General features: G+C 47.1%; 1 protein-coding gene across 1 annotated transcript in view; it reads right to left on the bottom strand.

Annotated features, from left to right (window-relative positions):
- Positions 1-12309, bottom strand: part of PRTG (protogenin) — a 128305-nt gene extending 115996 nt beyond the window's left edge. The window contains exons 1-3 of the mRNA XM_038750693.1: positions 12223-12309; positions 2165-2294; positions 1587-1889 (exon numbers count right to left, since the gene is read on the bottom strand). Of these exons, the coding sequence (XP_038606621.1) occupies positions 1587-1889; positions 2165-2294; positions 12223-12309 (520 nt within the window). The remainder of the gene's footprint in view (positions 1-1586; positions 1890-2164; positions 2295-12222) is intronic.
- Between the last annotated feature and the right edge of the window lie 1916 nt (positions 12310-14225).

Genomic DNA, 14225 nt, shown 5'->3' with positions numbered 1-14225 from the left:
TTATACTGAAATTAAATTTGCAGTCTAGGTTCCTAAACCTATTCCAAAGAAAGCTATCGGCCATTCAGGGAAGGGTATATAGGGAAGCAGCATGGCCTAATGGATAGAGCATGGGCCTGGGAATCAGAAGAACCTGAGTTCTTTATTCAGGCTCCACCCACGTGCCCATGGGCACGTCACTTTACTTCTCCCTGCCTCAGTTATCTCATCTGTAAAATGGGGATTAAGACTGTGAGCCCCATGTGGGAAAGGGACTGTGTCCAACCTGATTAGCTTGTATCTACCCCAGTGCTTACTACACTGCCTGACACATACTAAATGCTTAACAAGTAGCACTTATTATTATTAGGGGTTAAAGAGCTAGCAATGCAGCATCTGCTCCTTTCTAGGAGGCTAAGTGGGGTGGTCACTCATTGAGGATATTCCAGAAATGAAGTCAAGGCCCCAACTGCCAAAGCTTTAATCAGTCAATCCAATTTAGTGAGTGCTTACCATGTGCAGAGCTTTGAGCAAGATAACCCAGGTTCTCCACATTTTACATTTGGCTATTATTAGTCATTATAACATGTGACCCTTTAAGCATTTGGGTACTAACCTACCAACTAAAAGTTTTTAAAAAAACACTTTTATCTCCCCGTACTTATTTCCATGACCACTTTGCTCGGACCTGGAATTTGGTGCCCAGAAGTAATCAAGGTGCTACTCTTAAGCATTATCTTCTTCCAATCTCTGCCCAGGTGGTGAGAGAGAGTCCAGGTCTCACACTTTCTTCTTCATAGTGACCTAACAAATCCCAAATTAGTTGAACTTCAGAATACAGCACAAAACTCACCATTAAGCAAACAGAAGCATGGAAGCTGCCCAACTTGTGAGTCTTAGAGTGTACAACTGATCTTTTTTAAGTGCTTCAGCTGTTATGTTAGTACCCAAATGGTGTAGGGATCAACTGTTATAATGTATAATAATGACCAAATGGCAATTGAGGAAAACCCAGGTTTTCCAATGGCTCCTTCCCACCTAGAAGAGACTAGGAATATTTCAAGGATTCCACTAGTTTTGCTGACCAAGGATGCCTATTACTAAGAATCTACATTAAACAATGTCCCCTATTCCAAAGAAAGGAGAATACAGGTAAGGCACAAGGATTTAATACTCAGGGATACCCCCAGACAACCAAAAATACAATGGGGATGCTCCATTTTATTTATGAACAGTCATCTTCTAAGTGTTTTCAAGGGGCATGAGATTTTAAACAATGTTTAATCAAGTTAGCCAAACTTTTCAATTTCACCAAAATATTCTTAAAACCATTTGGGGCACTATAAAGATGCCAACACATCAGAGGATCAACATTGACAAGGATCAATCTTAAATTTACATCTTTTCTCAACTATAATTCTAACCACCACAGAATAAAACTTAAATATTATGTAAAGGGTTTAATATATACTCTTTCCTCTATGTAAAGGGTTTAATATATACTTTTTCCTCTAGAACAAAAAATTATTTTGAGGGTTGAACTGTCAAGCATGCCCAACACAATACAATGCTGATCAAGTCATGCACATCTGCAATAAGTTACTTACTTGCTAATGTAAGATGAGCTTTTTGACTCAAAATTGCCCCATATTTGTTCAGAGCCAAACACTGGTAAAATCCTTCATCAGATGGTTCTCCCCGTTTTCCTTCCACCTCACTGATGTACAAAGAGCCATTAGATAAAGCGTGGATCCGTTTATTTTCTGAAACTTTTGCTCCATTTTTCAGCCACGTGATTGTAATGGGGACGTCTCCATGTGCCTGGCAGTCGAAAATCACCGGGTCCTTTCTTGTGACAGTTATATCCTGTGGCTCTTTAACAAAGAACAGTTCACTAAAGCTCCACACTCCTGAAAGGGAAACAAACAAAAAAAGTTTGCCAGAGGTATAAGTATGAAATCACTGATTAAAAGTCCGTCATTTGTGAATATGAGCTTGTAAAGAATGGCACAGAAATGTAATGAACTGTGGATAAGTAAAACATGAAGTTCTACTTTTTCCCCACCTCCAGGCATATCTTAAGAAAAATTAGTCTTAAGCAGATAACTTTTCCTAATAACGATACAAAAAAAACAAGTATTACATAATGGATTAGCCTGAGCTCATTCATTTACATTTCTTCTACCCCAGGTAACTCTAATCTGAAGTCTCTGTTGGAAGTGTTTTAGCATCATCAGGAAAACCCCTGAGCACAAGCTGTTTGTTACTTTTACTAGCTTGTCAAAAAGATCTTGAACAGGGTAAGTCGTAAAAGTCTAATTTTACAAGAAATCATTAGCAAAACCCTGACTTTGTGAACAAGGAAGTTTATTTCCCTGCCCCTTGAAGTGTTTTTGAACCCTTCGCATCTATTCCTTTGTGAAGAACATTTATCTTTTGTGACAAATTACACGTTGAGATTTTAATATTTGTTCTTTTAGGGCAACTCTGGCTCTTCCTTCAAGACTAGATCGATGTGAGTCATTTCGGAAGTTTGGCGTAAGTATTTAGAGAACCAACAATGCACTCCCCAAAGTTGCTAACTCTTGCTGCCCAGTACCCAGTGGGAATGAGGACTGGCAAAGCTTTATTTCAATTTTTCCCTACTGCCAACTGTTTCAGAAATGCATCACGAACTGGTACCTACTGTCCAACAGGAATAGGAGTAATCAACCAATACACGCTTTATTTCAAAATTGGAGGAAAATTATAATAATGATGGCATGTATTATGCGCTTACTATGTGCAAAGTACTGCCAGAAACAAATGAATGCTTAAAATCCTGGGGCCTCCATCATTCTGCTCAACCACATCCCAATTCCTGGGTATTGATTGAGGTCCCTTTTTTAAAATTTTTTAATCTGTTTTCTTCTCTGCCCCTCCGACGCGACACTTATAGATCGCTCTCCTCTTCCCAATGCAGGAGCAGCTCATAATTGGGGCCCAAATTCCTCTCCATTGATTTCTTAGTTTCTCATCAGTTCAGGTCTCCAGATACCCCAAATGTAATTCCCCATCCCATGCTCAGGATCTCTGACTCCCTTAATTTATTCCACCAGCATCCTTAAAAGAGCCCTCAGTAACCCCGCGCTATGCAGATGACTCCGGAAGGCTCCTATTGTGTTTCCGATCACACATCTGACTTTGATCCCTTTCTAATGCTAACAGCAATCTGATTGCTTCCCCGGAAAAATGAAAGTCGGGCATTTGCAACTTCCAAAAAAAAAAAAGGAGAGGTTTTTTTTCCCCCCTTCTCCTCCCTCTCTCCTTCGGAGATTTTGGCTTTTAAGGCAGGGAATGAATGAAGTCTCACCCTTAGGCCAAGTTTCAGCGCTGTAAAAAATTGAATTTAGAAGCATCACTCTTCCCCCTGCCAACTCCAGCCCGCTCCCAAATCCGCAAAGAAGTTTTGTCGGGGGCTGGTCAACCCTTACTAACTAGAGAAGCAGCGTGGCTCAGTGGAAAGGGCCCGGGTCATGAGTTCTAATCCTGCCTCCATCACCTAGCTGTGTGACTTTGGGCAAGTCACTTCACTGCTCTGTGCCTCGGTTACCTCATCTGCAAAATGGGGACTAAGACTGTAAGCCCCGTGTGGGACAATTTCATTACCTTGAATCCCCCGGCGCTTAGAACAGTGCTTGGCACATAGTAAGCGCTTAACAAATGTCGTCATTATTATTAAAACCGATCGAAATCTTCCTCCCCAAAATCAATACAGTGGTCTGACCACAGTAAGCGCTCAATAAATACGATTGATGATGATGATCAATAGGTCCCTAATGGTATTTACTGAGGTCTTTCTGTGGGCAGGGCACTGTAGTGGACGCTTGGGAGATGACAATAGAGTCAGGGCTGGCTGAGAGTCATTCACTCATTCAATCGCATGTACTGATTACACGGTTACGGTGTGTGGAGCCCTGTCTCTATATGTTGCCAACTTGTACTTCCCAAGCGCTTAGTACAGTGCTCTGCACACAGTAAGCGCTCAATAAATACGATTGATTGTATTGAGTGCTTGGGAGAGTCCAATACAGCAATAAACAGACACATGCCCTGCCCACAACGACCTTAAGTCTCCCAGCCCGAGCTTTTAGCAAACAGTCCATCACCCAGTCGTATTTACTGAGCACTTACGGCGTGCAGAGCACTGTACTGAGCGCTTAGGAGAGTCCATTAAAACAATAAACAGACACATTCCCTGCCCACAACGAGCTTGCATCCCCCTGCCCGAGCTCTGAACAACCGGTCAGTCCAGCACCCAATCGCATTTATTGAGCACTTTGTGCGTGCAGAGCACTGTACTAAACGCTTGGGAGAGGTCAACAGAACAGAGTTGGCAGACATGTTCCCTGCCCACAGTGAGTTTACAGACCAGAGGGGGGAACAGCCTTTAATCTAAATAATAATAGCAATAATAATAGTGGTGGTTTTTAAGCGCTTACAAAGTGTCAGGCACTGTACTAAACGTTGGGTTAGATGGAAGCAAATCGGGTTGGCCAGGTGCATAAAGTGGCTGCGCCTCTCAGTCTACCCTCTGAGCTCGTTGTGGGCAGAGACTGTCACTCTTTATGACTGTACCGTCAATCAATCAATCAATCAATCGTATTTAATGAGCGCTTACTGTGTGCAGAGCACTGTACTAAGCGCTTGGGAAGTACAAGTTGGCAACATATAGAGACAGTCCCTACCCAACAGTGGGCTCACAGTCTAAAAGACTACCGTCCTCTCCCAAGTGCTTAGCACATTGCTCTGCACAGAATAGGCGCTCAGCAAATACGACCGAATGAATGAAGACGACCTGCTGGAGGAAGGAACGAATCCTAAGGGGGTGATCCCTCTTTTCCAGCGCTTAGAACAGTGCTTGGCACATAGTAAGCACTTAACAACTGTCATCATTACAGAGAAGCAGCGTGGCTTAGTGGAAACAGCCCGGGCCTGGGAATCAGAGGTCGTGGGTTCTAATTCCGCCTCTGCCACTTGTCAGCTGTGTGACTTTGGACAAGTCACTTCACTTCTCTGTGCCTCAGTTCACTCCTCTGTGCCTCAGTTCACTCATCTGTCAAATGGAGATGAAGACTGCGAGCCCGACGGGGAACAACCTGATCACCTTGTATCTTCTCTATCTTTTAGACTGTGAGCCCACTGTTGGGTAGGGACCGTCTCTATATGTTGCCTTCTTGTACTTCCCAAGCGCTTAGTACAGTGCTCTGCACACAGTAAGCGCTCAATAAATACGACTGATTGATTCCATAGCGCTTAGAACAGTGCTTGGTACAGAGTAAGCGCTTAACAAACACCATCAATACAGAGAAGCAGCGTGGCTTAGTGGAAAGAGCCCGGGCATGGGAGCCGGAGGTCGTGGGTTCTAATCCACTTATCAACTAATCAACTAATCCAGGGGTCAGTGGAGAGAGCATGGGCTTTGGAGTCAGAGGTCATGGGTTCGAATCCCGGCTCGGCCACATGTCTGCTGTGTGACCTTGGGCAAGTCACTTAACTTCTCTGAGCCTCAGTTCCCTCATCTGTAAAATGGGGATTAAGATTGTGAGCCCCCCGTGGGACAACCTGATCACCTTGTATCCCCCCCAGCGCTTAGAATAGTGCTTTCCACATAGTAAGCGTTTAACAAATACCATCATTACTAATCCACTAATCAACAACCTGATAACTTTGTATCTCCAAGTGCTTGGCACATAGTAAGCGCTTAACAAATACCATCATCATCACCATCATTACCCCAGCGCTTAAAACACTGCTTGGTACAAAGTAAGCGCTTATCAAATACCATCATCATCATCCCTACTCCAGCGGTTGGAACAGTGCTTGGCCACATAGTAAGCGCTTAACAAATACCATCATCATCATCATTACCTCAGAGTTTATAACAGTGCTTGGCACAGAATAAGCTCTTAACAAACACCATCATCATCATCACCCCAACGCTTGGAACAGTGCTTGGCACGTAGTAAGCACTTAAAGAAGAAGCAGAGAAACAAACTGAGAAATAGCGTGGCTCAGTGGAAAAGAGCCCGGGTTTTGGAGTCGGAGGTCATGGGTTCAAATCCCGGCTCCGCCACTTGTCAGCTGTGTGACTTTGGGCAAGTCACTTGACTTCTCTGGGCCTCAGTTACCTCGTCTGTACAGTGGGGATGAAGAATGTGAGCGCCCCGGGGGACAACCTGGTCACCTTGTAACCACCCCAGCGCTTAGAACAGTGCTTTGCATATACTAAGCGCTTAATAAATGCCATTATTATTATTATTATTAACAAATACCATCATTATGATTACCCCAGCGTGTACAACAGTGCTTGGCACATAATAAGCGCTTAAATGCCATCATCATCATCACCCCAGCGTTTAGAACAGTACTTGGCACAGTGTAAGCACTTACTAAATACCATCACCATTATTATTATTACCCCAGCGCTAAGAACAGCGCTTGGCACATAATAAGCGCTTAACCAATACCATCATGATCACCACCCCAGCGCTTGGAACAGTTCTTAGGACAGAGTAAGCGCTTAAGAAATACCCATCATTCATTCAATCGTATTTAATGAGCTTGGTACAGAGCACTGCACATCATTATCACCCCGGCGCTTAAAACAGCGGTTATTATTAGCACATAATAACCGCTTAATCAATCGTATTTACTGAGCGCTTACAGTGTGCAGAGCACTGTACTAAGCGCTTGGGAAGTACAAGTTGGCAACATATGGAGACAGTCCCTACCCAACAGTGGGCTCACAGTCTAAAAGGGGGAGACAGAGAACAAAACCAAACATACTAACAAAATAAAATAAATAGATATGTACAAGTAAAATAGAGTAATAAATATGTACAAACATATATACAAATACTTAACAAATACCATCATCACCCCAGCGCTTAGAAAAGTACTTGGCCCAGAGTAAGCGCTTGACAAACACCATAATCATTATTATTCTTGTTAACCATCATCACTATTAGTATTATTATTACTAATATTATAGTTATTATCGGCACCCCCGGCCGGGGGAGCGGGAGAAATGAAACCACGTGCGGCGGGGCCGGCTCGGCCGGACAATAGGGACCCAGGCCCCCTCCTCCTCCACCCCGACCCGCCCGGGGAGATAATAATAATAATGAGGGCATTTATTAGGCGCTTACTACGTGCAAAGCACTGTTCTAAGCGCTGGGGGGTTACAAGGTGATCAGGTTGTCCCACGGGGGGCTCACAGCTTTAATCCCCATTTTACAGCTGAGGTAACTGAGGCACTAAGATTAAGACTGTAAGCCCCCGGTGGGACAACCTGATCACCTTGCAACCTCCCCAGCGCTTAGAACAGCGCTTTGCACATAGTAAGCGCTTAACAAACGCCATTATCATTATTATAATTCTCTGGGCCTCAGTTCCCTCAACTGTAAAATGGGGATTAAGACTGTGAGCCCCCCGTGGGACAACCTGATCACCTTGCAACCTCCCCAGTGCTTAAAACAGTGCTTTGCACATAGTAAGCGCTTAACAAATACCATCATCATCATCAGTCCTCATTTACAAAGGTCACTGAGGCCCAGAGAATAATAATAATGGCATTTATTAAGCACTTACTATGTGCAGAGCACTGTTCTAAGCGCTGAGGGGGTTACAAGGTGATCAGGTTGGCCCACGAGGGGCTCACTGTCTTAATCCCCATTTTCCAGATGAGGTCAATGAGGCCCAAAGAATTATAATAATGATAATGGTATTTGTTAAGGGCTTACTATGTGCCAATCATGGTTCTAAGCGCTGGGGAGGTTACAAGGTGATCAGGTTGTCCCACGTGGGGCTCACAGTCTTCATCCCCATTTTCCAGAGGAGGGAACTGAGGCACAGGGAAGTGACACAGCTGACAAGTGGCGGTGCCGGGATGAGACCCCACGACCTCTGACTCCCAAGCCCGGGCTCTTCCCACTGAACCAACCACGCTGCTTGCCTTACTCTTCATTCATTCAATCGTATTTATTGAGCGCTTACTGGGTGCAAAGCACTGTACTAAGCGTTTGGGAAGTACAAGTTGGCAACATATAGAGACGGTCCCTACCCAACAGCGGCCTCACAGTCTAGAAGATGATGATGATGATGGCATGGGTGAAGCGCTTACTATGTACTAAGCAGCGTGGCTCCATGGAAAGAGCCCGGGCTTTGGAGTCAGAGGTCATGGGTTCAAATCCCGGCTCCGCCAGTTGTCAGCTGTGTGACACTGGGCAAGCCACTTAAGTTCTCTGGGCCTGAGTGACCTCATCTGTCAAATAGGGATGAACACTGTGAGTCCCCCGTGGGGCAACCTGATCACCTTGTAACCTCCCCAGCACTTAGAACAGTGCTTTTCACACGGTAAGCGCTTAATAAATATTATTATTATTATTATTATTATGCCCTGTTGTAGGCGCTGGGGCGGGTGGGACGGATCCGGGCACCCATGCCCGTCCGGCGCCTGATTTCTCATCTCTATATGTTTCCAACTTGTACTTCCCAAGCGCTTAGTACAGTGTTCTGCACACAGTAAGCGCTCAATTCATTCATTCATTCATTCATTCAATCGTATTTATTGAGAGCTTACTGTGTGCAGAGCACTGTACTAAGCGCTTGGGAAGTCCAAGTTGGCAACATAGAGACGGTCCCTACCCAACAGCGGGCTCACAGTCTAGAAGGGGGAGACAGACAACAAAACCAAACATATTAACAAAATAAAATAGAATGAATATGCACGAATAAAATACTGTAATAAATACGTACAAACATATATACATATATAGAGGTGCTGTGGGGAGGGGAAGGAGGTAACGCGGGGGAGATGGTGAGGGGGAGGAGGGGGCTCAGTGTGGGAAGGCCTCCTGGAGGAGGTGAGCTTTCAATAGGGCCTTGAATTGAGTAGGGCTCAATTCATTCATTCATTCAATCGTATTTATTGAGCTCTTACTGTGTGCAGAGCACTGTACTAAGCGCTTGGGAAGTACAAGTTGGCAACATACAGGGATGGTCCCTACCCAACAGTGGGCTCAATAAGTACGACTGAATGAATTCATTCAATTGAGCGCTTACTGTGTGCAAAGCACTGAACTGAGCGCTTGGGAAGTACAAGTTGGCAACATAATGGGACGGTCCCTACCCAACAGTGGGCTCAATAAATACGATTGAATGAATTCATTCAATAGAGCGCTTACTGTGTGCAAAGCACTGGACTAAGCGCTTGGGAAGTACAAGTTGGCAACATACAGGGACGGTCCCTATCCAACAGTGGGCTCAATAAATACGACTGAATGAATTCATTCATTCAATCGTATTTATTGAGCGCTTACAGTGTGCAAGGCAGTGGACTAAGCGCTTGGGAAGTATAAGTTGGCTGCCTATAGACGGTCAATCAATCAATCAATCAATCAATCGTATTTATTGAGCGCTTACTATGTGCAGAGCACAAATTGGCAACATCTAGAGACAGTCCCTACCCAACAGTGGGCTCACAGTCTAGAAGAGGGAGACAGAGAACAAAACCAAACACACTCACAAAATAAAATAAAATAAAACCCCTACCCAACAGTGGGCTCAATAAATACGACGGAATGAATGCATGCATGAATGAATGAATAAATGAATGAATGTCTCCCGGAGGGGGGACCCACCTGGGCCGAGGAGGAGGAGGAAGAGGAGGAAGAGGAGGAAGGTGGAGCGGGGCATGCTCCCCTCCGGGCCGGACCCGCTGCTCCCGATGTCCGTCCGTCCGTCTGCGCCGCACGCTCTACAGCGCCCGGGGGCGCGCGCGCGCGTGCACGCGGGAAGGAGGCGGGGCCCGGGAGCGCGCACGCGCGCACGCGCGGGAAGGAGGCGGGCCCGGGAGGGGGCGCGCGCGCGCACGCGGGAAGGAGGCGGGGCCCGGGAACGCGCGCGCGCGCACGCGTGGGAAGGAGGCGGGCCCGGGCGGGGGCGCGCGCGCGCACGCGCCGCGTAGGAGGAGGGAGGGAGGTCCACGCCGGGCCCACCCCGAGGGGGCGTGGCGATGGAAGGGGGCGGGGCTTCGTTCCGCGCGCGCCCGTCGTGAGGGGCGTGGTCAGGCGATGGGGCGGGGCCTCAAGGGTGGGGCGTGACCCCATTGGAGGACGCGACCCCCCGAGGGGCGTGGCCGTGTTCTGGGCGTGGCCCTAGACAGGGGCGTGGCCGCGTGGATGGGGCGGGGCCCTCCTTGAGGGCGAGCCCTCAGCAATAATATATCTGTATTACATATCTATTCTATTTATTTTATTTTGTTAGTATGTTTGGTTTTGTTCTCTGTCTCCCCCCTTTTAGACTGTGAGCCCGCTGTTGGGTAGGGACTGTCTCTATATAATAATAATAATAATAATAATTGCATTTATTAAGCGCTTACTACGTGCAGAGCACTGTTCTAAGCGCTGGGGAATTTACAAGGTGATCAGGTTGTCCCACGTGGGGCTCACAGTCTTCATCCCCATTTTACAGATGAGGGAACTGAGGCCCAGAGAAGTTAAGTGACTTGCCCAAAGTCACACAGTTGACAAGTGGTGGAGTCGGGATTTGAACCCATGACCTCTGACTCCAAAGCCCGTGCTTTTTCCACTGAGCCACACTGCTTCTCTGTATATATGTTGCCATATATGTATATGTTGTATATATATCTCTCTATATGTTGCCAATTTGTACTTCCCAAGCGCTTAGTCCAGTGCTCTGCACATAGTAAGCGCTCAATAAATACGATTGATGATGATGATGAGGCTATCTATCCTATTTATTTTATTTCGTTAGTATGTTTGGTTTTGTTCTCTGTCTCCCCCCTTTTAGACTGGGAGCCCACTGTTGGGTAGGGACTGTCTTTATATGTGGCCAACTTGTACTTCCCAAGCGCTTAGTCCAGTGCTCTGCACATAGTAAGCGCTCAATAAATACGATTGATGATGATGATGATGATATCTATTCTATTTATTTTATTTTGTTAGTATGTTTGGTTTCGTTCTCTGTCTCCCCCCTTTTAGACTGGGAGCCCGCTGTTGGGTAGGGACTGTCTCTAGATGTTGCCAATTTGTACTTCCCAAGCGCTTAGTCCAGTGCTCTGCACATAGTAAGCGCTCAATAAATACGATTGATGATGATGATGATGATATCTATTCTATTTATTTTATTTTGTTAGTATGTTTGGTTTCGTTCTCTGTCTCCCCCCTTTTAGACTGGGAGCCCGCTGTTGGGTAGGGACTGTCTCTAGATGTTGCCAATTTGTAACTTCCCAAGCGCTTAGTACAGTGCTCTGCACATAGTAAGCACTCAATAAATACGATTGATAATGATGAATAATAATGATAATAATAATGGCATTTATTAACCACTTACTATGTGCAAAGCACTGTTCTAAGCGCTGGGGAGGTTACAAGGTGATCAGGTTGTCCCACGGGGGGCTCACAGTCTTAATCCCCGTTTTACAGATGAGGTCACTGAGGCCCAGAGAAGTTAAGTGACTTGCCCAAAGTCACCCAGCTGACAATTGGCAGAGATGGGATTTGAACCCATGACCTCTGACTCCAAAGCCCGGGCTCTTTCCACTGAGCAACGCTGTTTCAGTAGGGCCACGTGGCCACGTTCCGGGCGTGATCCTAGGGAGGGGCAGGGCTGCGTGGGTGGGTGTGGCCCTGTTTGAGAGCTCGCTCTCTTCCTCCCTTCAAGACCCTACTGAGAGCTCACCTCCTCCAGGAGGCCTTCCCACACTGAGCCCCTTCCTTCCTCTCCCCCTCGTCCCCCTCTCCGTCCCCCCATCTTACCTCCTTCCCTTCCCCACAGCACCTGTATATATGGATATATGTTTGTACATATTTATTACTCTATTCATTTATTTAACTTGTACATATCTATCCTATTTATTTTATTTTGTTAGTATGTTTGGTTTTGTTCTCTGTCTCCCCGTTTTAGACTGTGATCCCACTGTTGGGTAGGGACTGTCTCTAGATGTTGCCAGTTTGTACTTCCCAAGCGCTTAGTACAGTGCTCTGCACACAGTAGGTGCTCAATAAATAGGATTGATTGATTGATTGATTTTATTCTCTGTCTCCCCCTTTTAGACTGTGAGCCCACTGTTGGGTAGGGACTGTCTCCATTTGTTGCCAACTTGTACTTCCCAAGCGCTTAGTACAGTGCTTTGCACACAGTAAGTGCTCAATAAATACGATTGATTGATTGATTGACTGGGGGAGCGGCCATGCTCCTGGCGTGCTCCCAGTAAGGGGCGTGGTCAGGTGACGGGGGCGGGGCCTCAAGGGAGCGTGACCTCATTGGTGGAGGTGGCCCCGGAGGGGCGTGGCCACGTTCCGGGCGTGGTCTTTAGGGGGGCGTGGCTGCGTAGGTGGGTGTGGCTCTGTTTGAGGGCGAGCCCCCAGTAGGGGGCGTGGCCATGGAGTCGGGGCCGTGGCCATGCTCCGGCGTGCTCCAAGACAGGGGCGTGGTCAGGTGATGGGGCGTGGCTTCAAGGATGGGGGCGTGATCCTATTGGAGGGCGCGGACACGGAGGGGGCGTGGCCAGGGGTTTGGAGGCGTGGCCATGTTCTGGTGAGGGGCGTGGCCATTTTTCGGGTCTGTTCCTGGTAGTGGGCGTGGTCAGGTGACGGGGGCGTGGCCGTGGGGCTGGGGGTGTGGCCACGTTAGGCGCGACCCTATTGGAGGGCGCGCCCGGGGGCGTGGTCAGTGGTTTGGGGGCGTGGCCAGGCTTCCGGGAGTGGTCCTAGTAAGGGGCGTGATCAGGTGATGGGGGCGTGGCCTCACGGATGGGGCGTCATCCCATTGGAGGAGTGGAGGAGTGGAAAGAGCCCCGGCTTTGGAGTCAGAGGTCATGGGTTCAAATCCCGGCTCTGCCAATAGCCAGCTGGGTGACTTTGGGCAAGTCGCTTCACTTCTCTGGGCCTCAGTTCCCTCATCTGTAAAATGGGGATGAAGACTGTGAGCCCCCTGTGGGACAACCTGATTACCTTGTAACCTCCTCAGCACTTAGAATTGTGCTTTGCCCATAGTAAGCGCTTAATAAATGCTATTATTATTATTATTATTCTTCTAAGCGCTGGGGGAGTTACAAGGTAATCAGGTTTTCCCAGGTGGGGCTCACAATCTTAAAACTGAGCCCCTTCCTTCCTCTCTCCCTCGTCCCCCTCTCCATCCCCCCATCTTACCTCCTTCCCTTCCCCACAGCACCTGTATATATGGATATATGTTTGTATGTATTTATTACTCTATTTATTTATTTATTTATTTTACTTGTACATATCTATTCTATTTATTTTATTTTGTTAGTATGTTTGGTTTTGTTCTCTGTCTCCCCCTTTTAGACTGTGAGCCCACTGTTGGGTAGGGACTGTCTCTATATGTTGCCAACTTGGACTTCCCAAGCGCTTAGTCCAGTGCTCTGCACACAGTAAGCGCTCAATAAATACGATTGATTGATTGATCCCCGTTTTCCGGATGAGGGAACTGAGTCCCAGAGAAGTGATTTGCCCAAGGTCACCCAGCTGGCAAGTGGCGGAGTTGGGATTTGAACCCAGGACCTCTGACTCCAAAGCCCGGGCTCATTCCACTGAGCCACGCTGCTTCTCGATGCAAGGTCATTAGGTTGTTCCCCAAGGGGCTCACAGTTCTTCATCAGCAGGGCTCAGTGAAAAGAGCACAGGTTGGGAGTCGGTGGTTATGGGTTCAAATCCCAGCTCTGCCACTTGTCAGCTGTGTGACTTTGGGCAAGTCACTTCACTTCTCTGGGCCTCAGTTACCTCCTCTGTAAAATGGGGATGAAGACTGTGAGCCCCCCGTGGGACAACCTGATCAGCTTGTATCCCCCCCAGCGCTTAGAACGGTGCTTGGCACGTAGTAAGCGCTTAACAAATACCATCATTATTATTCATCCCCATTTTACAGATGAGGTAACTGAGACCCTGAGAAGTTAAGTGACTCACCCAATGTCACACAGCAGACAAGCTGCTGAGCCGGGATTAGAATCCACATCCTCTGACTCCTAAATCCAGGCTCTTGCCACTAGGCCATGTTGCTTCCCTGTGGATATCCCAAAGTGAGCAGAATTTTGGAGAGCGGAAAAGAAGACCTACTCACTTGCATTTATTTGGTATTCAGGTCATGATGTCCTTGAATATTTGAAATCTCTTCGCTCGGGAAGTCCTTTTCGTAAAGAGGAGGGTGGACCAGATGCCTGG

The sequence above is a fragment of the Tachyglossus aculeatus genome, chromosome 8 (genome assembly GCF_015852505.1).
Source record: "Tachyglossus aculeatus isolate mTacAcu1 chromosome 8, mTacAcu1.pri, whole genome shotgun sequence".
NCBI classification, from domain to species: domain Eukaryota; kingdom Metazoa; phylum Chordata; class Mammalia; order Monotremata; family Tachyglossidae; genus Tachyglossus; species Tachyglossus aculeatus.
Note: the sequence above shows the minus strand (reverse complement) of the source record. Positions and strands in the feature narration are given on the sequence as shown.